The sequence below is a fragment of the Akebia trifoliata genome, chromosome 15, assembly GCF_017979445.1.
Source record: "Akebia trifoliata isolate Shusen 1 chromosome 15, ASM1797944v1, whole genome shotgun sequence".
In the NCBI taxonomy this organism is placed as follows: Eukaryota; Viridiplantae; Streptophyta; class Magnoliopsida; order Ranunculales; family Lardizabalaceae; genus Akebia; species Akebia trifoliata.
In genome coordinates this window covers 2,524,128-2,550,478 of record NC_141389.1, presented here as the reverse complement: position 1 = coordinate 2,550,478, position 26,351 = coordinate 2,524,128, and the positions used below count along the sequence as shown (strand labels likewise).

At 35.3% G+C, this 26,351-nt stretch overlaps 1 protein-coding gene and 1 pseudogene across 2 annotated transcripts; both read left to right on the top strand.

Annotated features, from left to right (window-relative positions):
* The first annotated feature begins 1,991 nt into the window (after positions 1-1,991).
* On the top strand, positions 1,992-25,835 carry LOC147383889 (calcium-dependent protein kinase 20-like; annotated as a pseudogene). The gene is made up of 12 exons (XR_015172866.1): positions 1,992-2,118; positions 2,220-2,363; positions 3,093-3,187; positions 7,884-7,911; positions 10,708-10,786; positions 12,529-12,819; positions 12,960-13,006; positions 13,100-13,167; positions 21,987-22,153; positions 23,807-23,904; positions 24,496-24,640; positions 25,227-25,835. The product of XR_015172866.1 is annotated as a calcium-dependent protein kinase 20-like (transcript).
* Positions 11,350-13,105, top strand: LOC147383890 (NAC transcription factor 29-like). Its single transcript, XM_086426195.1, has 3 exons — positions 11,350-11,627; positions 11,734-11,960; positions 12,093-13,105. Exons 1-3 carry the CDS (start codon positions 11,474-11,476, stop codon positions 12,372-12,374), a joined length of 663 nt encoding a protein of 220 aa, XP_086282321.1. The 5' UTR covers positions 11,350-11,473; the 3' UTR covers positions 12,375-13,105.
* Positions 25,836-26,351: the final 516 nt, after the last annotated feature.

Sequence of the window (26,351 nt, the reverse complement as noted above, 5' to 3'; positions counted from 1 at the left end):
AGCCCGAAACACCGATATATTATCCCAGTTTTACTTGGTCAAGCAGTACGTGATGTTCCAGTTTGATGTACCCGAAGGTACTGTACTGAAGTTGTAGCGTTCACGGGGGTCCACTGTGTCCCGAAGAACCAGGTTAGTTTAGATCCAACTATTGGATTTATAAGGACATGACATGATGCAAATATGCGTGTGCATGCTCGTGAGTGTGTGCAAAGGAACAAAGTGCATCCGGGGCGTTTTTCGTAAATATCCAACCCTACAAATCAAATACATATAATCATCAATCCAATCAATAGAAATAAACAATTAAACATATATAATCACATGCCACTGAAAAAAATGACAAAATCTAGCCTAATCGAAGATTTTCATTGAGTCAACTGGGTTGACTCGGTGCAAAAGTCAACTTAAGGATAGTCTTGGATCGGTTCAAGTTTGACCCTATGGTTCCTAGTGAAGTCGCCACTGAAATCGCCTCGACCCTGGTCGTCCGCTAAATAGTGGATTAGGGGTCTGAAATTTATGAGGGGTATTTTTGTCATTTTGGTGATTTTTACAGTTTTTTACAAATGTTAGTGTTAGGTTTCTTTCAGTTCCTGCGTGATTATTTCTAAGTCACAAAGTCATATTTTCCTAGCGTAGTGAGGTCTCTAACTTATCGAACTGTGTAGCGAACCTATGCGTATGTGCTTGCTAAGTCGGGCATAAGATGTAGATCCTAAGTGTGCGTAAACTTCTATGTCGAGTCGTGACGAGTAGAGGGATGAAAAGAAACTAGAAACAGAAGGAATCAAGTAGTACTCACAAACCATCGAGTTCTTTAATGCTCATCATTAGGAATCTACAACAACCGGTTGACGAATTGTAGAATTGGACAGATGCAAAAATGGGGTGTCTACACATGGCCAATTATATGTAGCACTTTCCAGATGCACTTCTTCGAATAGAATCAATGTTTTTTTTCCTACAGAATGCTACAAATTTCACGAAAAATATTATCTATCATGAGGTTTTACTATAATATTTTGATCCCATTAATTTTATGATTGTGTGTTGCGCAACACACATGATTGAAGGTCGAATTCTAACTAGAGATAAATCGGACAACTTAGTTTTTATTCCGAAAATATCACTTGTGCCATCATCTTCAAAGGTACTTTTCAGTCAAATATGTTGGCATTGATTTACAAACCCCAGTATTCAGTCATGGCCAATTATATGTAGCACTTTCCAGATGCACTTCTTCGAATAGAATCAATGTTCTTTTCCTACAGAATGCTGCAAAAAAAATATTATCCATCCCGAGGTTTTACTATAATATTTTGATCCCATTAATTTTATTTTTTCAGATTTAATGTAAAATTTTCAAGCTAAATCATACATATGTTATTTGTGCTATTACTTATATTCTATTTTGGATTTATTTAAGGAATCCTTTTGTGTGCATGTGTGTGCAGGGAGTGGTTTTTTACTCACATAATTTTTATGTAAATTCTGACACTTTGACCCCATCCAAAGTGGTTTATAAAAAATGGACGGTCCACGATTCACATTGTCTAATAGATCTAGTAAGCATTTTTTCTTTCTTTCTTTCTTAGACACGTCACAACTCGATGCTATATAGTGATTGAGATGGATTTAATTCTTAGGATCTCGAATATTCCATGTCCGTAATTCTCATGTACTTGAAATCTTTCTCTCTCACTCACAGTTAATAATTCTCATGACCTCAAAGTTGCTTTGCAATGTGCCAAACCAACTCATCTATGTGTCTAAGCCCAAACTTTTTTGACCATTTCTCAATTTGTGCATGCCATCCTTGGTTAGGGGCCACGCACAGTTAAATTCATTTTTGGTTCTACTAAATATTGATATTGGATTTGTAATTGTAAATGTTGTTTTTTCTCATTTAATTTGTTTCTGGCAATATTGGGTTTGGCACGTGCTGTGCCGATATGGGTTTGAATAATTGAGTTTGTTTTATTGTGTTGTAGATGTGTCATAAGCATGGGGTGATGCATCGGGACCTTAAACCTAAGAACTTTTTGTTTGCGAACAAGAAGGAAACGGCTCTCCTCAAAGCAATTGATTTCGGGTTGTCTGTATTCTTTAAACCTGGTAATGTCTTAAACTATTTATATAGTGATTTCAGTACTAGGTGTCATTGTGTCGATCTTTATGTTTTTGTACCAAATATGAAGTTTTGGCATTTTTTACAGGTGAGCGATTTACTGAGATAGTTGGTAGCCCTTGCTACATGGCTCCAGAGGTGCTAAAACGGAATTACGGCCCAGAGGTTGATGTGTTGAGTGCTGGAGTCATCCTTTACATCCTACTTTGTGGGGTCCGACCTTTTTGGGCAGGTTTGTTTCTATAAATCTTTCAGGCCCACTGTTTCTAGATTACCATTTGTACTTTGTTTCTATAGTGACAAAAAAACTGTGATTTTTTTTTTAATTACGATTTTAATAATTGTCAATTAAATCACCTTTTTTCTAAAATTTTTAAAAAAAAATCATGATTTAATTGACGGCTTTATGAAGAATCACAGATTATTTTTTTTATTTTTAGCATTTTTTAAGTGTTATTTTATCATTTAATATATTAGATCATTTTTTAATAATTTTTATACTTAAATGTTATTTATTTTTTATATTTTAATTTATCCGATCGTTTTATAACTACATCAAATTTTTTCGACTTTCGTCGAAATTTACTCTGGCCAAATTATTCCGAAGCTCGACTTAGTCACTATGCTTGTCAGAACTAACCATTTGAATCATCTGGAGATATATGTTTGAAGCTAATTTTAAGTCTTTTCAATCTGAGATCCGTTACACCCTATTCTTGTTGTCGATAAATTACTTGTGATATAGAAGATCTGAAAATGTCCAGTTCTCACAAATTTAATTTGTAAATTTTTTGTAGAGGTGACCTAATATTCAAAGCTTTTTCACTGAGTGTAACTGGGCAAAATCAATGCATAATTGATCATTAAACATGCTAGTACCCTATTTTGCGCATATTAATCCTGATATTTTGCAATGCTCTCTTCTCTTAAAATCCGTCTTTTTTTTTTTGTTTCCATGCAGAAAGTGAACAAGGAGTTGCACAAGCAATTATTCGTTCGGTTATAGATTTTAAGAGAGACCATTGGCCTAAAGTATCTGAAAATGCAAAAGACTTGGTAATATTCAGTTCTTCCATTTAACTGTTTATATATGTTTGACAATCCAGCCTATCACAATTTACAATGAGAAATTCTATTTCCACACCAACGTTTGCTAAGAGCACCCCAATTCATATGAAACCATTAAAGAATTAGCACACAACTTGGTGTTTTGTTAGTAAAAATTGGTGTGGCAATTGAAGCTCATTGGTTTTGTTTTTCAACACAAAGTAAGGAATTACTTCCAACTTTTACTTATAACACACCAATTTATATGTAGACAACCATTTAATTTCAAAAGGATTAGTGTTGTTAGTAAAAGTTGGTGTGCCAATACAATCTCTAAAAAAATTCTTTTTGGTCAAGTATAAAATGTTCCTTACAGCTTCCATTAACATCTGTATAAGGGCATTATTGGTATTTGAACCAAGAAAGTCATATTCATGATTAAATAAAATGTTTTCTTTCAAAATGGTGCCTTGACTGTCCAAGGTAAAGCTAAGAACAAGGAACTTTCGTCTTGCAAAACCACGATTCATTCTTGCAAAACCGCTCATAAATACCAACAAAAGTTGCAAACAAATCCTCAAGGTGAGGCAAATCGAACAAAAAGTGCGATTATATTAATTTATAAAACACAAACCCTAGTTTTACTTCTTTTTCTCCTCTTTTTGGTATATAAGAACCACAAATGCCAACAACATTGTCTGTAGAACCATCTTTGGACCCAAAATACTATACTGTTTAATTCTGACTCCGCTATATTCGTGGAGGTAAAGTTGAGAGTCATACAGATTTAATTGGCGGTGTCATCTCTCCTGCGAACAGCCATGAACAATTTAGGAGGAAACTCTCCTCACTATCGTCTACACAAGAATGATTTGGAGGCTGGAAGCAGTAGGGACAAGGATCATGAAGTAGATGATGATGATGAATCTGGTTCGGACCCATTCTATATTGCTTCAACTAAGAATGCTTCGATTGAGCGACTCAAATGATGGAGGGTAAGTTTTTAATGGTTCGTCGATGAACAATTTAGGAGGAAACTCTCCTCACTATCGTCTACACAAGAATGATTTGGAGGCTGGAAGCAGTAGGGACAAGGATCATGAAGTAGATGATGATGATGAATCTGGTTCGGACCCATTCTATATTGCTTCAACTAAGAATGCTTCGATTGAACGACTCAAACGATGGAGGGTAAGTTTTTAATGGATCGTCGATGAACAATTTAGGAGGAAACTCTCCTCACTATCGTCTACGCAAGAATGATTTGGAGGCTGGAAGCAGTAGGGACAAGGATCATGAAGTAGATGATGATGATGAATCTGGTTCAATTCGGACCCATTCTATATTGCTTCAACTAAGAATGCTTCAATTGAGCGACTCAAACAATGGAGGGTAAGTTTTTTTAATGGTTCGTCGATGCCAGTAGCTTTTATATCACCGAACTTCTGTTGTTTCTTGCAAAAGTGATGGGGAAACAGCAGATCACATCCTTTTCCATTGTTCGGTGACTAGGAATGACTGGGATCAATTCAAAGTGGAATTCCTACCATTAAAACACAATCAAATCCAAATAAAATCAAGTACAACAATATTGAATTGTACAAAAGATATCAAAGCAAACCATTAAAAACTTACCCTCCATCGTTTGAGTCGCTCAATTGAAGCATTCTTAGTTGAAGCAATATAGAATGGGTCCGAACCAGATTCATCATCATCATCTACTTCATGATCCTTGTCCCTACTGCTTCCAGCCTCCAAATCATTCTTGTGTAGACGACAGTGAGGAGAGTTTCCTCCTAAATTGTTCATCGACGAACCATTAAAAACTTACCCTCCATCGTTTGAGTCGCTCAATCGAAGCATTCTTAGTTGAAGCAATATAGAATGGGTCCGAACCAGATTCATCATCATCATCTACTTCATGATCCTTGTCCCTACTGCTTCCAGCCTCCAAATCATTCTTGTGTAGACGATAGTGAGGAGAGTTTCCTCCTAAATTGTTCATGGCTGTTCGCAGGAGAGATGACACGGCCAATTAAATCTGTAAGACTCTCAACTTCACCTCCACGAATACAGCGGAATCAGAATTAAACAGTATAGTATTTTGGGTCCAAAGATGGTTCTACAGACAATGTTGTTGGCATTTGTGGTTCTTATATACCAAAAAGAGGAAGGAAAAAAGTAAAACTAGGATTTGTGTTTTATAAATTAATGTAATCGCACTTTTTGTTCGATTTGCCTCTCCTTGAGGATTTGTTTGCAACTTTTGTTGGTATTTATGAGAGGTTTTGCAAGAATGAATAATGGTTTTGCAAGACGACCCTTTCGCGCGAAAGTTCCTTGTTCTTAGCTTCTACCTTCGACAGTCATACAAAACTTCGCGGAAGGCACCATTTTAAAAGAAAACATTTTATTTAATCATGAATATGACTTTATTGGTTCAAATACCAATAATGCCCTTATACAGATGTTAATGGAAGCTGTAAGGAACATTTTATACTTAACCAAAAAGATTTTTTTTAGAGATTGTATTGGCACACCAACTTTTACTAACAACACACTAATCCTTTTGAAATTAAATGGTTGTCTACATATAAATTGGTGTGTTACAAGTAAAAGTTGGCATGTTAATAGAAGCTCTATCCCCCCCCCCCTCCTCCTCCCTTCTGCTTAGTGGCTTTTTATCTCATTTTAGTAGCTCGAGCGCATTACCGTGAGTCCGTGACTATTTTATTTTATATTTGTGTTCTGTACTAGGGCTGCAACTCGGGTGGGTTGGGCATCAACCCGCTCCCTTGCCCAACCCCTTGACCTCAGGCATGAAATGCTCAACCCGAACCCTAGCTAAGTCAGGTTGTTTGAGTTAATTCATTCCTCATTAACACTAGGTAATTTAGTATTGGTAAATGTTTATATAAAGATAAGTGGTGTGTAAGTGTTTCAAAAGTTTATATACATAAAATTATAAGCAAATTTAAGATTAACTAAAATAATCATTTTCTATTAATAATTGCAATTTTCAAGAAAATAAAAAACATTTAAAATTGTAATATTTGTATGACAATATAGACTTACACTGAAAACAAAGCAATTATTATCTAATGAAAATAATCGTACATTAATTTTGATACATAAATAAACAAAAGCATACATATTTAAATATGAATTATGAGTGTGAAAGAAACCAAGATAAGAAATTTTTTTTTAATTATAATCATATTAAGTTCAGGTTTGGGCAAATCGGGTTGGTCACTACCTGTGCCCACACCCAACCCGATTTGAGTCGGGCATTTTTTATTTTGTTGCTCGAGCCTGAGGTCGAAGCCAAGCTAACTATGCCCAGACATGACCTAAGGTCGAATTCAACCCAGCGGATTCGGGTTTTGCCCACTCAAGGACAATGAGCATGCAGTTTTAAGACCTTTGTTGGTATTTTTTAAAGAGAATTTCCATTGGTGCCCCAACTTTTACTTATTACACCCCAATTAAAAATTAAGAAAATAAGTGAATGGTTGATAATAAGTAAAAGTTTGGGTGCCAATAGAAACTCTCTTTTTTTTTTGTTGCTAGATTTCTATATTTTGGGTTTATGATTTTATATGAGCCTACTCATAATTGTAAACAACTACTAAAATTGTTTGAATGAGTGTTATAATGTTTTATAATGTTGAGATTATAGTTTGATCCAAACCTTCGTAATGTTTGAAGAGTGTGTTCTTAATCTTTAATTGGGGTACCATAAATTATTTAAGAAATTGGGATGTAATAAGTAAAACTTGGGGTGCCAATAGTAACTCTATTTTTCTTAACCAATGATCTTATTTGTTTATGGTGAAGTAGTAAGTGCTGTCTTTTCCAGGCTGATGTAGATGGGAATGGAACTTTGGATTATGGAGAGTTTGTTGAGGTTGCAATTCATCTTAGAAAGATGGGCAATGATGATGATCACCTTCACAAAGCCTTTGCCTTCTTTGATCAAAATGAAAGCGGGTACATAGAAATCGATTAACTACGTGATCTTTTTGCCGATGAGATGGACCTGAACAATGAGAACGTCATTAATTAATGCTATTTTCCGAGATGTGGACACAAACAAGGTTAGTGTTATCTTCTATCTCTTGTTGGTGAGGTCGTTATGGAGATCATGTTGGACAATCTAACTGTACATAAGGTTTTCATACGATGAAAATCATCTTGACTATAAATCAAGAGAGATTCTATTGCCACACCAACTTTTGCTAATGCCATCCCAATTCATATGCGAAGAGAGCTATTATTGCCACACCAACTTTTACTAATGACACACCAATTCCTATGTAAATCATCAAAGAATTGCACATAGAAAGTTGGTGTAGCAATTAGTAACGCTCTATGTAAGTCACCAAAGAATTAACACACATCTTAGGGTGGCGTTAGCAAAAGTTGGTATGGTAATAGAAACTCTCTAAATCAATTATACCCAAACATTCCTGACCTAATGAAAAGTTAACATAGAGTTGAACAATCTTGATTGTCCAATTCAACCGTTATTTTAATCCAAATTTTCACGTGATTTGTAATGTCGGATTAATTTTTGCGATTTTGATTCCTATGGTGAGGACAACTTGATGTATAATTCAATTGTCCTCGATATCGAGTGTAAGAGTATATCATCGTAACATATATAATGAGCCCATTCCTGTCATTTGCATGATGGGCATATAAGTTACGAGGAGTTTGCCGCAATGATGAAAGCGAGAACAGATTGGAGGAATGTGTCAAGGCAATATTCACGAGAATGGTTCAATAGTCTCAACTTGAAGTTAATGAAGGATGGATCTTTGCAAGTAAACCTATAGGGTTAGATAAAACATGAAAAAAAAAAAAAAAAAAACGGAAAACTAATTGTGAAAAAAAATTCCTTTATTTTTGTTGGTATTACAAAATTATTTCTTCTTCGTTCTTTCGTTTTTCTCGTGTTTGGGACTATTAATTTAGTTTTTTTATTTTTTTTTCCTGGAAAATTAGTAGGATTGGGTGAGAATGTCAAATGTGTGTCAGAATGTTTATATCTTTATTTGTTTTAAGAGAGATTGCAGAAGAGTCTAAGAGAGAATTAAAAGATTGGGGGGGGGGGGGTGTTTTATTGTGATTGTAAATATTTCAATTTGGTTTACACCCGCTTTTGATTTGTGATTGTAAATATTTCAATTTGGTTTACACCCCCTTTTGATCAAAGATGTATCCTACTTTGTGTTTGTTGGATTAGTTCCTCTTTATTTAAAAAACCACCAAATTTTTATTTTAAAAAAGTTTTACTTTTGTTGAATTTAGCTAAAATTTCCTCTAAAAATAGCATAACCACTTTTAAAATTAGCTAAATCAACCCATAATGGGCCATGTTCTTATATGAGTTTATAGAACAGTTTAATTCCGAAAACAAAAACTAAAATTACCAACTCGGACTTAACTCAGTGTGCCAATTGAGTAATTTTTTAATTTTCAAGGCTTGTTTTGATAAATTACCCACAAAATTAGGGACCATGACAATAAGGACGACTCGTGTTTTTGAAAATATGTATCAAAAAATTCCCTCATAAAGAATATGGACCATTTAGAACTCACTTTATAAAAATTTAGTCTAAGGACTTTCGAAGTAATTTTTTAAAAATATCAAAATCACCCTTTCAATTGCTTATTTAAATGTTTAAAACTATTTTTACATATTTTATATTATGAAATTAAAACTTACATTAGTCGACTTATACACAAAAAATCAATTAATGATGATCATCGTCAATCATCCCCAACATAAAATTAATATAATTTTACTTATTTTAAAATATTCCCAAATATTTTTATTTTAAAAAAATATTTTTAATTATTCATAAAATTAGTATATTTTTATTTGTGGGTTGACGCTTGGGTTTTCTAGTTGAAGTCAACTCCTGAACCTGCGTCAGAACAATGTTTTCTGGTACATTTCTCAATATGGTCTTCCATGAACGACCAGGTTTCCATCATTGATTGAGATCTTAGGTGTGACCGTCATCTTCGATAGCTGTAATTGCACCACAAATCAAATTAAACAAGAAGAAAAGTGTTAGTTAACTTTAACAGTAAAGACAGACAACAGATTACACTACTACTAATAGGCCATGAAACCTGAATCACACAGCGGTATTTAAGTCATTTCAGTAACTAAGAGTTAGAAGGACCAAAATAAACTTCATATTCGGTGACAGTAACTAGAACTGAAAAAAACAAAATATGATTCTAATTCCCAGAAACTGAAATGGAAACGACCCCTAAAAATAAAAAATAAAAAAATGAGCGAAGGAGTCGGGTGTGTTGGTTGGTAGGGGTGCAAGTGGTTAGTTTCAAAGTTGGAATCACAACGGAAGAAGACATGTATTATGGAAGAAGACTTGTATTATGGTATCAAGACTTACCCTTGAAATCAGAACCACCAAGAAATACGATTACGAGTTGGTTCCGGATCTCAAGAATTGAATGAAAAACAAATTTCAAATCATGATAATAATTTTTTTTCCTTATCTATATATAATCAACTTAATTATTATTTGTTCCACTAAAAATATGAGTTTAAAATTGATCTAAATAATAAAATTTTAGAAGATATTACTCATTTTAAGCTCCAAATTTCAATGCATGATTTAGATAATAATTTGAAGAACTTTATATAATATGTAGTAATTTTTTTTTTTTTTTTTTGATAAGTAGTATTTCATTAATAACAACATTAGGCCAATTGAGGTGACCAACCTAGCAAAACCTTATAAATATGACGCTACTCACTAGAAATACATCAAATCTCATCCCAATTGAAAATAAAGTCTTCAAAGAAAATTCCCTTAAACTCCTTATAGACTTTAGACCAACAAAAGATAAGACCCAAGATGGACATAATTGTTGTCGTACAATCTTCCTGTTTCCCCTTAAAAATACGCCTATTTCTCTCCATCCACACCCCCCAACAAATTGCGAATGGTGTAATACTCCACAACAATCTCATCGTTCCACCAAACACGAAAACAATTGACGACCAACACGTGAAGAGGTCCTTTACTGTTTTTGGTAAACATGTTATTACTCCAAATAGCTTAAAGAAGTGAGCCCAAACACCATGCACAAATTTACAATGTATAAGTAGATGGTCCGATGATTCTCCATTATCCATACAAAGCACACAGCAACTTGCCCCGCACATCACACACCGCATCAAGAAGTCCATTGTTTGAATCCTTCGTAAAGACGCCGTCCATGTGAAGAAGGCAACTTTACTTCGCACTTTCGACCCCCAAATTAAGACGTGTGGAAAGGAAACATCTTTATTATGGCACAAAGAATGATAGAATGAACGAACCGAGAATCTTCCATCCTTACTACCCATCCATACTCTCACATCTTTTCTACTCGTATGTAAAATGATACGTGAAGTGTCATCAACTAATCTACCAACTTCTTCAATTTCCAATTCATCGAGTCCTCTTCTAACCCAAAATCCCATGCCCATTCTTCACCCATAGGACGTCGAATTGATGTGATTGGACATCCTTTTTTTGAGGATATGGAATACAAATGTGGAAATACCTCCATAAGGGACTGGTTGCCACACCAAATATCTTCCCAAAATCTTACCCGGTTGCCTTGGCCCACTTTGAATTTTATTCTCATTTTGAATAAAGGGGAGATCTTCATGATGCCTTTCCACATCCCGCAACCATGGGGCTGCCTAGTTGGTCCGCTTTCCCAACCTGTCTGACTCGATCCATATTTGCTTTCTACAACTTATCACCACAAATTATTTTCGTCGGTCCCAAACTTCCAATGCCATTTCCCCTTCAAAGCCATGCTTATCTCCCTGAGTCTTTAAAAGTAGGAAAATATTAAATCATTGAGAGATTGAGTTGCAAAAAGCCAAGAACCATCTTTTCTCCCCTTTCAAGATTTTTCTTCTGAATCCTCTTATTTTCAATAGAAATTTGATTTTTCAAATAAGTAGAATCCACCAAGGGCCAGCTTTTACTGTGTCGATAAGGCACATGTTGTGCTCAATGTTCCAACCACCGTTGCCTGTGTTGTGCTCGCAAGTCAACGGAAAAAAAAAAAAGGATGTAGTCATGTAGACAGTTTATGGACCATGGAGACAAACATAGAAGAAATAAGGACTCCTCTCCTCTATGAGGTTTCCTTAGCTAAAGAAGTTAAATACTCCTGCTTGGTCTATCTTCAATCATCCCAATTGAACATCCAATTTTGTGAGAAATTTTCTTTATCTATCTTCAATCAGACATGACAATTCAAATACCTATTGGTTTCAGATTTGTTCCAACCGAGAAAGAACTGGTAGTCGATTATCTCCGTCCAAAAATCTTAAAATGCAAGTTACCTTGTGATATTATCCCTGTAAAGAATATCTACAAACTCAACCCTGAGCAACTCTCTGGTATGTGGATATTTTGTTATTTATTTATTTATTTATTAATAATGCTGTTCTTAACATTCTACATGATTGTTTTTAAACAAGTGTGTTAACTACATCAATGAATTAGATTTGGAGATAGGAGAGTGCTTCTTCACTTTGAGAGAGAAAAAGCATCCAAATGGGAGTTATTCAAATCGTGTTGTGGCTGATGGGTACTGGAGCAGTAGGAGAACAGGTAATTATATCTACAATGACAAAGGGAGCGTTGGGAAGAAGAATTTGTTGAAGTATATAAAAGGAAAAAATCAAACCCACTGGTGGATGGATGAATATGAACTAATTGACAAGAAGGAGGTAATTATTATTAACCGTTTTGATTCATCTGAGTAGGTAATTAATTCATGATGATGAGATTAATTATATATATTACATAGAACACAAAATCTTAATTGCTTCTTTCATTCTTAATTTTCTTTTATATTTTAGGAAGGGCAGTTGGAGGAGGACTGGGTGATATGTAAGATTCGCAAGAGCACATCTAAATCAAAAAAACAAACTCCATCAATTAATGAAGAGATCCCTGTCATTGAAGCTTGTTTGCCGGTGGATGAAGGCCTGGGCAGCTCCGGAAACATTGTCCAGGGACCACCCCTCTCTCTTCCCCAGTGTAATTCCCAAGATTTCAATAATGTTTTGCCAGTGGATGAAGGCTTGGGTAGCTCCGGAGATGTCGTCCACCGAGGACCACCCATCTCTCCTTCTGTGTAAAATTCCCAAGAGTTCAAGGGGATGTGTGTCGATGAAGGCTTGGGCAGTTGGGGAAACATCCTTGAAGAATCCCTCTTTCCTCCCCTGGACAATTCCCAAGAAATGGTAATTTTTTGCAAAATTACGATCATAACTGTCCTGAAATCTTATTCAGCGACTATGTCTATGACAACTCCGAAGAGTTCAATAATGTTTTGCCTGAAAGTGATATGCAGGGGATGTGGGTCGATGAAGGCCTGGGAAGCTCCAGAAACATTGTTTTGCCGGTGGATGAAGGCGCGGGCAGCCCGAAAATGTCGTCCACAATTCCCAAGAGCTCAATAATGTTTTGCCCAACAACCACCTGTTGGCTGATGGGCAGGCGATGTTGGTCGATGAAGGCTTGGACAGCTGCGGAAACATCCTTGAAGAATCCCTCTTTCCCACCCTGGGCAATTCCCAAGAGGTGGATATTTTTTTGCAAAATTATGATCATTATTCATTGACAATGTCTATGACAACTCCGAAAACGAATGGCCTCGTTTCTCCCTCGAACTATTCCCAAGTGATTGATAATTATTTGCTGGGGATTGGCTACTTTTCAAGATACACCGTTGATGAAGGCCTGGGCAGCTCCGAAAACGTCTTTGCGAGTAACATAGTAAAAATTTTAATCATTTATTTTATTTTTATGAACCGGGGGGGGTTTTGAACTTACGTCCTCCCATCACACACACACTGGGTAGGCGAAACCGTGAAAGCAAGGCTCAAACAATTCTCCGTGATGAACAAGTTCAAAAAGAGAGCTTTAAGGGTAAAGATACAAAGAATTTGATGACTTCTGCTTGGTCTACCAAATAGCTTTTTGTGTAGCCCAATTGGGTTTTGTTGGATGTTGCCTTCAAAAAGGATTTTTCTTTTGTATTTTACTTCATCAACAGAATATTGCTGAGCATTTGTCATTAGAGGAAGTTGCACTAGCCTGATCCTTCAGTCTTATTATTTACCATACCAACCCCAAGCAATAATTGATCCACAACTCGCATAGCATAATGTCTCTCCTATAATGGGTGGGGCCCACACAATTATATTTTTCTCAACTAAGGAGAAAAGTCGGGCATGAAATGCTCAACCCGAACCCTAGCCAAGTCGGGTTGTTCGAGTTAATTCATTCTTCATTAATACTAGGTAATTTACTATTGGTAAGGGTTGTTCATGCATATGATGTTATTAGATCAACTTGGAAATTATTTTTCTTGAGATAGATTTTTACCGATTTGGTAATTATTTTGTTTGATACAATATTTAACCAACTTGGTAACTTATTCAAGCATGTGGTATTGGAATCGACTTAATAATTACTTGTGCTTACAATGAGGAAAGGATAATTTCACGTTAATTTGGACAAGGTGTGACATATTGGGTTGAGAAAATTAATTTCTCAAGGTCAAGAAATCATAAAAAATTCATTTCTGATATAAAATTCATTTCTGATATGGGCACACCGACATTAAAATCTTTGGGGAGTTTACAATATCTGCACATCATTATTTAGACTGAAAACATCATTTTTAAGTCATTTCAGCATTGGTGTATTTTTTTTTTTTTACAGGGTATATAGTATATATTTCAACCTACTACACACCACAACAATAATGCAACAAGGTAGCCCATTTTAACAAGAGATTCAAAACCACAATTTTTGTAATTAATTCTTAAGAATTGTGCATAAAATAATAATGATGATTGGACATTAGCATTAGCCCTAGTCTTGTTCTCTTATCCTTAGGATAGTCTTGGATCATAGTAGAAATCGATCATCTCGATCAGGTAAATTTGATGCCTAACACCTTCTGAAACCTGTAACTTTACTATTTACCTCAGCGTCTTACCCGAGGACTGTTTTAGATCCATTTAGAGTTATTTTGTTTCCTAGACCTAAACTTAGGTGACAACTCCTATTTCCAAAAAAATGAGCCATTCTTACCATCAAATACTTTTTATTTATAGTAACAATAATTCATTTAGTAGAATCACAGTCGTTCTTGGTGGAGATTTTTGACAAATCTTGTTGGTTATACCAATAGGGGTTTAGGAACAAATTATCACTGCATCATTTAGACGATATTTGGTTTGGAAACATGTTCAGATTTTATCTTTGTTGCAAAATATGCATTTGAACAATGGCAATACTGAAAATCTTACTTTCACAAATTTCTTGATAGAGGTAATATTTATTTCTTCAGTAAATATTTCTTATGCAAATTACGTTGTAAAAATTAAAATGATAATTTTACCTTTGGTATTTTATTTAGATTGGAAAAACACCTGAAGAATCAATCTAATTACCTTCATCAATGCACAATTGTGGGGAGTCTTCACGAGCTAATTGATTTTGTTTATCCGCATTTGAAGGAAGTTTGAATGGTGTCAACAAGTTAGCTAATTGAATGGACAATTCTTTTAGTGCGTAATGTTGATGTCGATACTATCAACAATATGACTTTAGATGTATATCCAAGAAAAATGTCTATCTATTTTTAGCAACAAACAAATTGGAGGAAAAAGTTGCAAATGATTGTATGAATGCTAATCAATATTCAAATAAGTATTTGACCTCATTGGATCCTCCGGGGTTACCTCTGCTCTCGCTCAAACTCAAAGTGAGATGTCCAATAATGTTGTTAAAAAAATTTGCGCCAAAGGATGAACTTTGTAATGGAACATGATTGATGGTTGTGTGTTGTGCAACACACATAATTGAAAGTCCAATTCTAACTGAAGATAAATCAAACAACTTAGTTTTTATTTCGAGAATATCGCTTGTGCCATCATCTTCAAAGTTACCTTTTCAGTCAGATATGTTGGCATTGATTTACAAACCCCAGTATTCAGTCATGACCAATTATATGTAGCACTTTCCAGATGCACTTCTTCGAATAAAATCAATGTTCTCTTCCTACTGAATGCTATAAATTTCACGAAAAATATTATCTATCATGAGGTTTTACTATAATATTTTGATCCCATTAATTTGATTAATTGGATTAGGATCCATATACACATAAAGCTACTCATAAAGCTACAATGTGTTTTGTCTTATATGGGCAAAAATGTTTGGAATGGGCTGATTTTTTTGTGAGGATGATCTCTATGGTGAGGAGATCATCCATGCCAAAAATCAGCCCATTATGAAACTTCTAGCCCCGTGTTTACAAGTTGAAAAATTGTAGACCGTCCAATTTTTGTAAACCATTTTTTATGGGGTTAGAAGTTTTGGAAGGGGATGAGTTTTTGCAAGGATGATCCCCTCACCATAGAGATCATCCTCACAAAAAAATCAGCCCATTTCGAACATTTGTAACCATATAAGACAAAAACGTTGTAGCTTTATGAATAGCTGTATGTGTCTATGCAACCCGACCCTATATATATATATATATATACAGACAAAGCATTCTGTCTTATTTGGGCTGCAAGTTTATGAATGGCCTGATGTTTTGTGACTATGATCTCTATGGTAAGGAAATCATCCATACAAAAAATCAGCCTATTTTGAAATTTCTGACCCTAGTTTATTAGTTGAAAAATCTTAGACCGTTAATGTTTTACCGTTAGTTTGTAACAACTTTTCATGAGCTTAGAAGTTTTGGAATGGGCTGATTTTTTGTGAAGATGATCTCTATACCATATAGATTATTCTCACAAAAATCAGCCCATTCTGAAACTTTTTTGTCATATAAGATAAAACTTTATTCAGAATGTTATCTCCAATTTTGTCTACCGAACACTGTCCTATATATATATATATGGGAAATGTTCAGCACCCTAAGTTTTACCACATACTTTAACAAACGTTTTTTGTCCTACATGGGTTAGAAGTTTTGGAATGGGCTGATTTTTGGTGAGGATGATCTCTATGATTAGAAGATCATCCTCCCCAAAAATCAGCCCATTTTAAAATGTTTAACCCCATGTTTACAAGTTGAAAAATCGTGGACCGTCCATTTTTTGTAAATCATTTTTGATGGGGTTAGAAGTTTTGGAATGAGCTGATTTTTGGTGAAGATGATCTCCTCACCATAGAGATCATCCTCACCAAAAATCAGCCCATTCCGAAACTTCTAACCCATGTAGGACAAAACGCGTTGGTTAAAGTGTGTGGTAAAACTTAGGGTGCCGAACGGGACCCTATATATATATATATATAAACTTCAAAAAAATTAAAGAAGATAATAAAAAATTTATTTTCCAACATTAAATTTTGAATTCATTAGGAGTTCAATAGTCGTCTATTTTCAAGACCTTGAATCAAGTCCAATTATTTTTTTTTTTTTCTTTTTTCATCTTTCATATATGAGTTTTTACATGAAATCTAGAGGGCTATGGTGTTGGATTGTCAATTTGGTAATCCATTTGAACTGAACAACCTTTGTAAGATTTGAAATGTAACTTAGTACGGAAAGTATTTCTTTTAAAAAAAAGATTAAATTAAATTAGAAGGTAGTATGAGAAAATATACATGTGTCAAAACTGTTTATTTGTAATTTAAAATCATGATTAAATTATATAATAAAATATATGACTTTGTAATTTTGAAAACTAACCATCATGATTATAGGCTAATGGTTCTAATTTTATTAGTATTTTACCAAAATTATCTTGTTTAGATAAAGTTTCAAGTTTTAACGTAAAAAATAAGGGGATTTATGAGATCTAAATTTGGTGTCATGTGACAAATTATTTTCTTAGGGGAGCGGTGAGAAAAGAATTTCGGCTTCAAAATTATGGAAAATTATTTTTTCGTTTTTTAATATTTGTTTTGCACTCAGATACCGTTAAATTTAAATTTTCCACCCTAAAGGTTTTTATCAAGAACTGTTATTGGCATCCCAACTTCTTATTATTATTTTATCACTCTTAAGTTTACACACCCTTCAAACATTACCGGTGTCTGGCTCAAATTATAATATAAACATTATAACGTTGCAGAATTACGTTTTTTTTTTTTTTTCAGTTGAGTTTGCGAATCTGATTTTATCTAATACCATTCATCATTTAATTTTGGACCGGGTACGGAGCAAGGTTTTGGGATCTGTAAGATTTCATATCAAATCTGAACTTGACCAAACTATTATTATAGGATATTAATCTAATGTTTCAATTAAAACTCGACAAATTTTGATTTAGTCCAAACTGATCATGGTGGAATAGAGACCCATTTGATCAGATGAGCAATTGGTGCCTTATCTTCTACAAATTTGGATTAGGATGCATCTTCTTTTCCTCAGGCATTCATCTACAGTGGATTTAGCTGATTTCAATTGCAGAGTTTCTTTAAGATTAGTCAAATAAGAGTTGAATATATATATATGGGGCGGTTCAAGGGCCATATGTAAAAACATATGAAAAAACAATGGTTTTTCAAAATATGGGTTAGAGGTTTTGGATTAAGCTGATTTTTTGCGAGGATGGTCACTATGATGAGAAGATCATCCTCACAAAATATCAGCTCAATCAAAAACTTCTACATCCATCAAAAGTGATTTACAAATTATTAAAAAAAATTGGCAAAAATCGACGGTCCACATTCTCACTTAGATTGGATAGATGATCTTCTCATCATAGAGATCATCCTCACAAAAAATCAGCTCAATCCGAAACTTCTAACCTATATTTTGAAATTTTATAAATGTTACATTGTTTTTACATATGTTTTTTCATATGGCCCTTGATCCTGACCCATATATATATATATATAGAATGGCGTTCCTACGACCCCCATTACGACTCACCGTTTGTCTTATATGGGTAAAAATGTTTGGAATGGCTGATTTTTTGTAAGAATGATCTCTGTGATGAGGGGATCATCCCGGCAAAAAATCATCCCATTCCAAAACTTCTAACCCCATCAAAATTGATTTACAAAAATTGGACGATCTAAAATTTTTCTACTTGTAAACATGGGGCTAGAAGTTTCATAATGAGCTGATTTTTGGCAAGGATGATCTCCTCACCATAGAGATCATCATCACAAAAAATCAGCCCATTCCAAACATTTTTGCTCATATAAAACAAAACGGTGAGTCGTAATGAGGGTCTACAGAACCCAACCCATATATATATATATGGCTGGCGTTATTACGACCCCCATTCGACTCACCGTTTGTCTTATATGGGCAAAAATGTTTGGAATAGGCTGATTTTTTGTGAGGGTGATCTCTGTGATGAGGGGATCATCCTAGCAGTAAATCATCCCATTCCAAAACTTCTAGCCCCATCAAAATTGATTTACAAAAATTGGACGGTCTCAAATTTTTCAACTTGTAAACATAGGGCTAGAAGTTTCATAATGAGCTGATTTTTGGCAAGGATGATCTCCTCACCATAGAGGTCATCATCACAAAAAATCAGCCCATTCCAAATATTTTTTCCCATATAAGACAAAATGGTGTGTCGCAATGGGGGTCGTAATGGGGGTCTACGGAACCCAACCCTATATATATATATATATATATATATGTTTACAAGTTGAAAAATTTTAGACCGTCCAATTTTTGTAAATCAATTTTGATGGGGTTAGAAGTTTTGGAATGGGTTGCCAGAATGATCCCCTCGTCACAGAGATCATTCTCACAAAAAATCAGCCTATTCCAAACATTTTTGCCTATATAAGACAAACGATGAGTCGTAATGGGGTCGTAATAACGCCATCCATATATATATATAGGGGTTGTCACATCTGATTTGACAGGTTTCATAGGCCTCCTACCTACTCTTATAGAGTGCGTGCGAAGGTTGGTTTTGATGTAGCTCGGTGTATTCTCCTCTCGACTTGGAGAATCGGTCACGACTTTCTAAAATTACCACGTTTCAATCGCTCCGAGAAATACCCTCCACAGTAACCGTCATCTAAATTACTAAAACTCAAATGATAAACAAAATGTGATTAAGGAAATTTATCGAATTTTAGTGATGGCGGCACATGTTGTACTCAATATTCTAATCACAATCGTCTCCTCACACAATGTGCAATGCTTCGGAGATTTTTAGCATTTTTTTTTCCATAGTTTTTAATAATCTTTGATAGAAGGCTACACAACCAACTCCCTCAATCAAACAATGATTTTTCAAATAAAAAGAATCCACCGTTGACTGTGTTGACAAGGGCAACTGGTGGTGCTCGCTCAGTCAAAAAAAAAAAAACACTTTACATACCATGGAAAACAACATTGAAGAAATAAGGACTCCTCTCCTCTATGCGGTTTCCTTAGCTAAAGAAGTAGTTCAAGAAGTTAAATACTCGAATTTGTTCTTCATCATCCCAATTGAACATCCGATTTTGTGAGAAATTTTCTTTCTCTATCTTCAATCAGACATGACAATTCAAATACCTACTGGTTTCAGATTTGTTCCAACCGAGAAAGAGTTGGTAGTCGATTATCTCCGTCCAAAAATCTTAAATTGCACGTTACCTTGTGATATTATCCCTGTAAAGAATATCTACAAACTCAACCCTGAGCAGCTTTCTGGTATGTTCTTATATTGATGGGTTTGTTAGTAGTTATTATTGTTTTTAAACAAGTAAGTGTGTTAACTATGTCTATGAATTAGATTTGGAGATAGGAGAGTACTTCTTCACTTTGAGAGAGAAAAAGCATCCAAATGGGAGTTATTCAAATCGTGTTGTGGCTGATGGGTATTGGAGCAGTAGGAGAATAGGTAATTATATCTACAATGACAAAGGGAGAGTTGGGAAGAAGAATTTGTTGAAGTACATAAAAGGAAAAAATGAAAGCCACTGGTGGATGGATGAATACGAACTAATTGACAAGAAGGAGGTAATTACTAACCATTGCTCTCTATATTAATTCTTTTTTATTCATCTGAGTAGGTAATTAATTCATGATGATGATGAGATTAATTATATATTATATAGAACACAAAATCTTAATTGCTTCTTTCATTCTTAATTTTGTTTTTATATTTTAGGAAGGGCAGTTGGAGGAGGACTGGGTGATATGTAAGATTCGCAAGAGCAAATCTAAATCAAAAAAACATACTCCATCATCAATTAATGAAGAGATCCCTGTCGTCAAAGCTAGTTTTATGGTGGATGAAGGCCTGGGCAGCTCCGAAAATGTCATCCAGGGACCACCTCTCCTGTACAATCCAAAGAGTTCAATAATGTTTTGCCCAAAAACATCAGCGACAACCCCCCGTTGGTTGATGTGCAGGGGATGTGGATCGATGAAGGCCCGGGCAGCTCCAAAAATGTTGGTTTGCCAAATTCTGCTTATAATTTTCCCGAAAACATCAGCAACAACCCATCAGTTGATGTACAGGGAATGTGGGTCGATGAAGGCTCGGGCAGCTCCAGAAACATCTGGGGAGCATCCCTCTTTCCTCTCCTGTACAATTCCCAAGAGTTGGATAATGTTTTGCCAAATTCTGATTATAATTTTCCCGAAAACATCAGCAACAACCCATCAGTTGATGTACAGGGAATGTGGGTCGATGAAGGCTCGGGCAGCTCCAGAAACATCTGGGGAGCATCCCTCTTTCCTCCCCTGTACAATTCCCAAGAGTTGGATAATGTTTTGCCAAATTATGATTATAATTTTCCCGAAATCTTCAGCGACAACCCGTTGGTTGATGTGCAAGGGATGTGCATCTATGGTTACTCCGAAAACGAATGGCCTGTTTTCTACCCCAGACTATTCCCACGTGTTGATAATTATTTTCTGGGGATAGGTTGTGATTCAAGATACACTGTCGATGAAGGCCTGGGCAGCTCCGAAAATGTCATCCAGGAACCACCCATCTTTCCTCCCCTGTACAATTCCCAAGAGTTCAATAATGTTTTGCCCGAAAACATCAGCGACAACCCCCCGTTGGTTGATGTGCAGGGGATGTGGATCGATGAAGGCCCGGGCAGCTCCAGAAACGTTGTTTTGCCAAATTCTGATTATAATTTCCCCGAAAACATCAACGACAACCCGTGAGTTGATGTGCAGGGATGTGGGTTGATGACGGCTCAGGAAGCTCCAGAAACGTTGTCCAGGTTCCACCCCTCTTTCCTCCTCTGTACAATTCCCAGAAGTTGGATAATGTTTTGCCAAATTATGATTATAATTTTCCTGAAATCTTCAGCGACAACCCTGTACTATTCCAAGATACATCTATGGCAAGGGATATGCTTGGGATGTGCATCTATGGCAACTCCGGAAACGTCTGGCCTCTTTTCTCCCCTGTACTATTCCCAAGATACATCATTGATGAAGGCCTGGGCAGCTCCGAAAACGTCTTGGGAGCATCTTCATCCCAACCAGTAACATAGTAAAAATTTTAATTATTTATTTTATTTTTATGACGGGGAGTGTTTGAACTTACGCCCTCCCATAACACACACACACACACACACACACACACACACACACAGGGTAGGCGAAACAGTGAAAGCAAGGCTCAAACAATTCTGCGTGATGAACAAGTTCAAAAAGAGAGCTTTAAGGGTAAAGATACAAAGAATCTGATGACTTCTGCTTGGTCTACCAAATAGCTTTTTGTGTGGCCCAATTGGGTTTTGTTGGATGTTGCCTTTAAAAAGGATTTTGTATTTTACTTCAGCAGGTTATCACTGAGCATTTGTCACAAGAGGAAGTTGCGGGCATAAAGGAGACGTTCGAAATGATGGACATAACTGTAATGGTAAGATCACCGTTGGAGAGCTGAAAGTTGGACTGCATAAGATCGGCCATCAGATCCCTGATGCCGATGTTCGGATGTTTATGGAAGCTGTAAGGAACATTTTATACTCAACAAAAAAAAGTTTTTTTTTAGAGTTTGTATTGGCACACCAACTTTTACTAACAACACACTAATCCTTCTGAAATTAAATGGTTGTTGACATATAAAATTCGTGTGTTATAAGTAAGAGTTGGTGTGTTAATAGAAACTCTCTTTTCTTTCCCCCTTCCTTCTACTTACTGGCTTTTTATCTCATTTTAGTAGCTTGAGAGCATATGACTGTTCTTGCCCCCCCCCCCCGACCTCGGGCATGAAATGTTCAATTGGAACCCTAGCCAAGTTGGATTGTTCGGTTTAATTCATTCCTCATGAATGCTAGGTAATTTAGTATTAATAAGGGTTTATATAAATCAACCAGGGTGGGGCTTGATGGTAAGACTAGGTGTGCTCCCCAGATCTTGTCTTTGAATCCCTTGCCCACCACCTTGTGGGGCACTTAAATGGGTTTGGGTTCGTCCCCTTAAAACTCGTATGTCATGCGGGGCTCCTAAGGGAGATTAGTCTATCACGCTTACTTGAGAGTGTTAATGGGACTCTCCCTTTCTTACAACAAAAAAAAAGAAAGCGTTTATATAAAGATAAGTGGTGTGTAAAAGAACTTATAATTTACAATTATGTTTCCTAAAAATGTGTTTCAAAAGTTTATATACATAAAATTATAAGCAAATTTAAGATTAACTAAAATAATCATTTTCTATTAATAATCGCAATTTTCAAGAAAATAAAAAACATTTAAAGTTATAATATTTGTATGACAATATAGAATTACACTGAAAACAATGCAATTATTTATCTAATGAAAATAATCATACATTAATTTTGACACATAGATAAACAAAAACATACATATTGAAATATGAATTATGGGTGTGAAAGAAATCAAGATAAGAAATATTTTTAAATTATAATCATATTAAGTTCGAGTTCGGGTAAATCGGGTCGGCTAATACCTGTGCCCACACCGAACCCGATTTGAGTCAGGCATTTTTTTTTTTTTTTTTTTGCCCAAACTCAATGTTGAACCCAAGCTAACTATGCCCAGACATGACCCAAAGTCGGATTCAACCCAGCGGGTTCGGGTTTTGCCCGCCCAAGTTGCAGTCATTTTCTAAATCTTATTCTTTTTAATTAAGCATCTTTACTGATGAATATGTTATCAATGATATTTAATATGTTTTTTAAATTACTTGCTACGACGGCTTTCAAGGACAATGAACATGCAATTTAAGACCTTTGTTGGTATTTTTAAAGAGAGTTGCCACTGGCACCCCAACTTTTACTTATTACACCCCAATTAAAAATTAAGAAAATAAGTAAATGGTTGAGAATAAGTAAAAGTTGGGGTGCCAATAGAAACTCTCTCATTTTTTTGGCTAGATTTCTATATTTTGGGTTTAGGATTTTATATGAGCCTAATCATAATTGTAAACAACTACTGAAAATGTTTGAACGAGTGTTATAATGTTGAGATTATAGTTTGAGCCAAACCTTTGCAATGTTTGAAGAGTGTTTCTTAATCTTTAATTTGGGTACGATAAATAATTTAAGAAATTGGGTTGTAATAAGTAAAATTGGGAGTGCCCGTAGTAGCTCTTTTTTTTTATTAAACCAATGAACCTATTTGTTTATAGTGAAGTAATAAGTGTTGCCTTTTTCATGCTGACATAGATGGGAATAGAACTCTGGATTATGGAGAGTTCGTTGCGATTGCAATTCATCTTAAAAAGATCGGCAATAATGATGATCACTGTGTAGTCAAAATCTGGTAGATGACTCTAATGGAATCTGCCTCACTGATCCGAAGTCTCTCCAATCACCTCCCTCCTCGCAACGATGTGATACCTGCCAAAATCACTCTGATGCTCAAATTATAAAAGCGGATGAATAATCTAAGAAAACTGGTTAGACCTCTGATCCCCCCAAAAAAGATATCCCCATTAGTATTTACTATGCTATTTACAATCCCTAGCAGCGAATTAGGGTTTTTCCCTTTCCGGGTAGTAATCCTATGATATCCCCTGACTATGTGAGGTTGTTTACCAAACAAGAATCTTTTGAATTGATCGTACTATTCTGCAAAGATCTCCTTCGAGATCTTTGGGATTGACATGCGCATATCATACTTACAATTATTCTATAACCAGGTCTACCCTGCTCGACTAGCCTGGTTTCACTTAATATTGTGTTGCCCCTCAAACCAGGCTAGGGAGATCTCTGCTTTGACCTAGTTGCTTGAAGGGCAACACTCATATGCTAACCTACGCATGGTAGCACTTAATCAATTTGGACATGTGCACTGCTTAGATTACGGCGCAATTATTTTCCCTTACATTCACCTTCACAAAGTCTTTGAATTCTTTGATAGAAATGAAAGCGGGTACATAGAAATTGATAAACTATGTGATGAGATATCTGGACCCGAACAATGAGGACATCATCAATGTTATTTCTACGATGTGGACACAGACAAGATTAGTGTTATCTTTTATCTCTTGTTTGTGAGGTGATTATGGAGATCATGTTGGACAATCGAACTGTACATAAGGTTTCCATACAATGAAGATCATCTTGACTATAAATCAAGAGAGATTTTATTGCCACACCAACTTCTACTAATGCCACCCCAATTCATATGTAAAGAGAGCTGCTATTGCCACGCCAACTTTTACTAATGCCACACCAATTCCTATGTAAATCACCAAAGAATTTCACATAGAAAGTTGGTGTGGCAATTCGTAATTCTCGATGTAAGTCACCAAAGAATTAGCACACATCTTAGGGTGGTGTTAGCAAAAGTTGGTAGAGTAATAAGAACTTTCTAAATCAATTACCTAGACATTTCTAACCTCATGAAAAGTTGACATAGAGTTGAACAATTTTGATTGTCCAATTCAACCGTTATTTTAGCCCAACTTTTCACGTGGTTTGTTATGTCGGATTAATTTTTCCAATTTTGATTCCTATGGTGAGGACAACGTGATGTATAGTTCAATTGTCCCCGATATCGAGCGTAAGAGTATATCATCGTAACATATATAATGAGCCCATTCCCGCAATTTGCAGGATGGGTGTATAACCTACGAGGAGTTTACCGCAATGATGAAAGCGGGAACGGATTGGAGGAAAGCGTCAAGGCAATATTCACAAGAACGATTCAATAGTCTCAGCTTGAAGTAAATGAAGGATGGATCTTTGCAAGTAAACATATAGGGTTAGGTGAAACACGGAAAAAAAAAAATGGAAAACTAATTGTGAAAAAAAAATTCCTTTATTTTTGTTGGTATTGCAAAATTATTTCTTCTTCCTTCTTTCGTTTTTCTTGTGTTTGGGACTACTAATTTAGTTTTTTTTTTTTTTCTGGAAAATTAGTAGGATTGGGTGAGGATGTCAAATGTGTGTCTGAATGTTTATATCTTTATTTGTTTTAAGAGAGATTGCAAAAGAAAGAGTCTAAGATTGGGGAGGTTTTGATTGTGATTGTAAATATTTCAATTTGGTTTACACCCCCTTTTGATCAAAGATTTATCCTACTTTGTGTTTGTTGGATTAGTTCCGCTTTATTTAAAAACCACCAAATTTTGGTTTTAAAAAAGTTTTACTTTTGTTGAATTTAGCTAAAATTTCCTCTAAAAATAACATAACCACTTCTAAAATTAGTTAAATCAACTCATAATGGGCCATGTTCTTATACGAGTTTATAGAACAGTTTAATTCCGAAAATGAAAACTAAAATTACTGACTCACACTTAGTGTGCCAATATAGTAATTTTTAATTTTCATCACATGTTTTGATAAATCGCCCACAAAATTAGGGACAATGACGATAAGGACTTGTGTTTTTGAAAATATGTACCAAAAAATTCTCTCATAAAGAATATGGATCATCTAGTACTCACTTTATTCAAATTTAGTCTAAGTGCTTTCGAAGTAATTTTTAAAAAATACCAAAATTACCCTTTTTCAATTTCTTATTTAAATATTTAAAACTATTTTTACTTACTTTATATTATGAAATTAAAAACTTACATACCATATTCTATAAAAGGGGACTTTTCGATATATATTTTCAAAAATAGGCCCTAGTAGTCATTGTCCCAAGTCGACCGAGCAAAGCCCTAGACTGAATCCGATTGGGTGGGTTGCAGGTCGGGCTTGGTTTGGGTTTTGTTGCACATCCCAGCCCAACCC

What these genes read in the sequence shown, in the direction of transcription:
- LOC147383890 (XM_086426195.1), top strand. Translation starts at nt 11,474, where the DNA reads ATGACAATTCAAATACCTATTGGTTTCAGATTTGTTCCAACCGAGAAA. An exon ending in CAACCCTGAGCAACTCTCTG is followed by an intron (nt 11,628 to 11,733) that starts GTATGTGGATAT and finishes TCAATGAATTAG; the next exon opens with ATTTGGAGATAGGAGAGTGC. An exon ending in AACTAATTGACAAGAAGGAG is followed by an intron (nt 11,961 to 12,092) that starts GTAATTATTATT and finishes TTTATATTTTAG; the next exon opens with GAAGGGCAGTTGGAGGAGGA.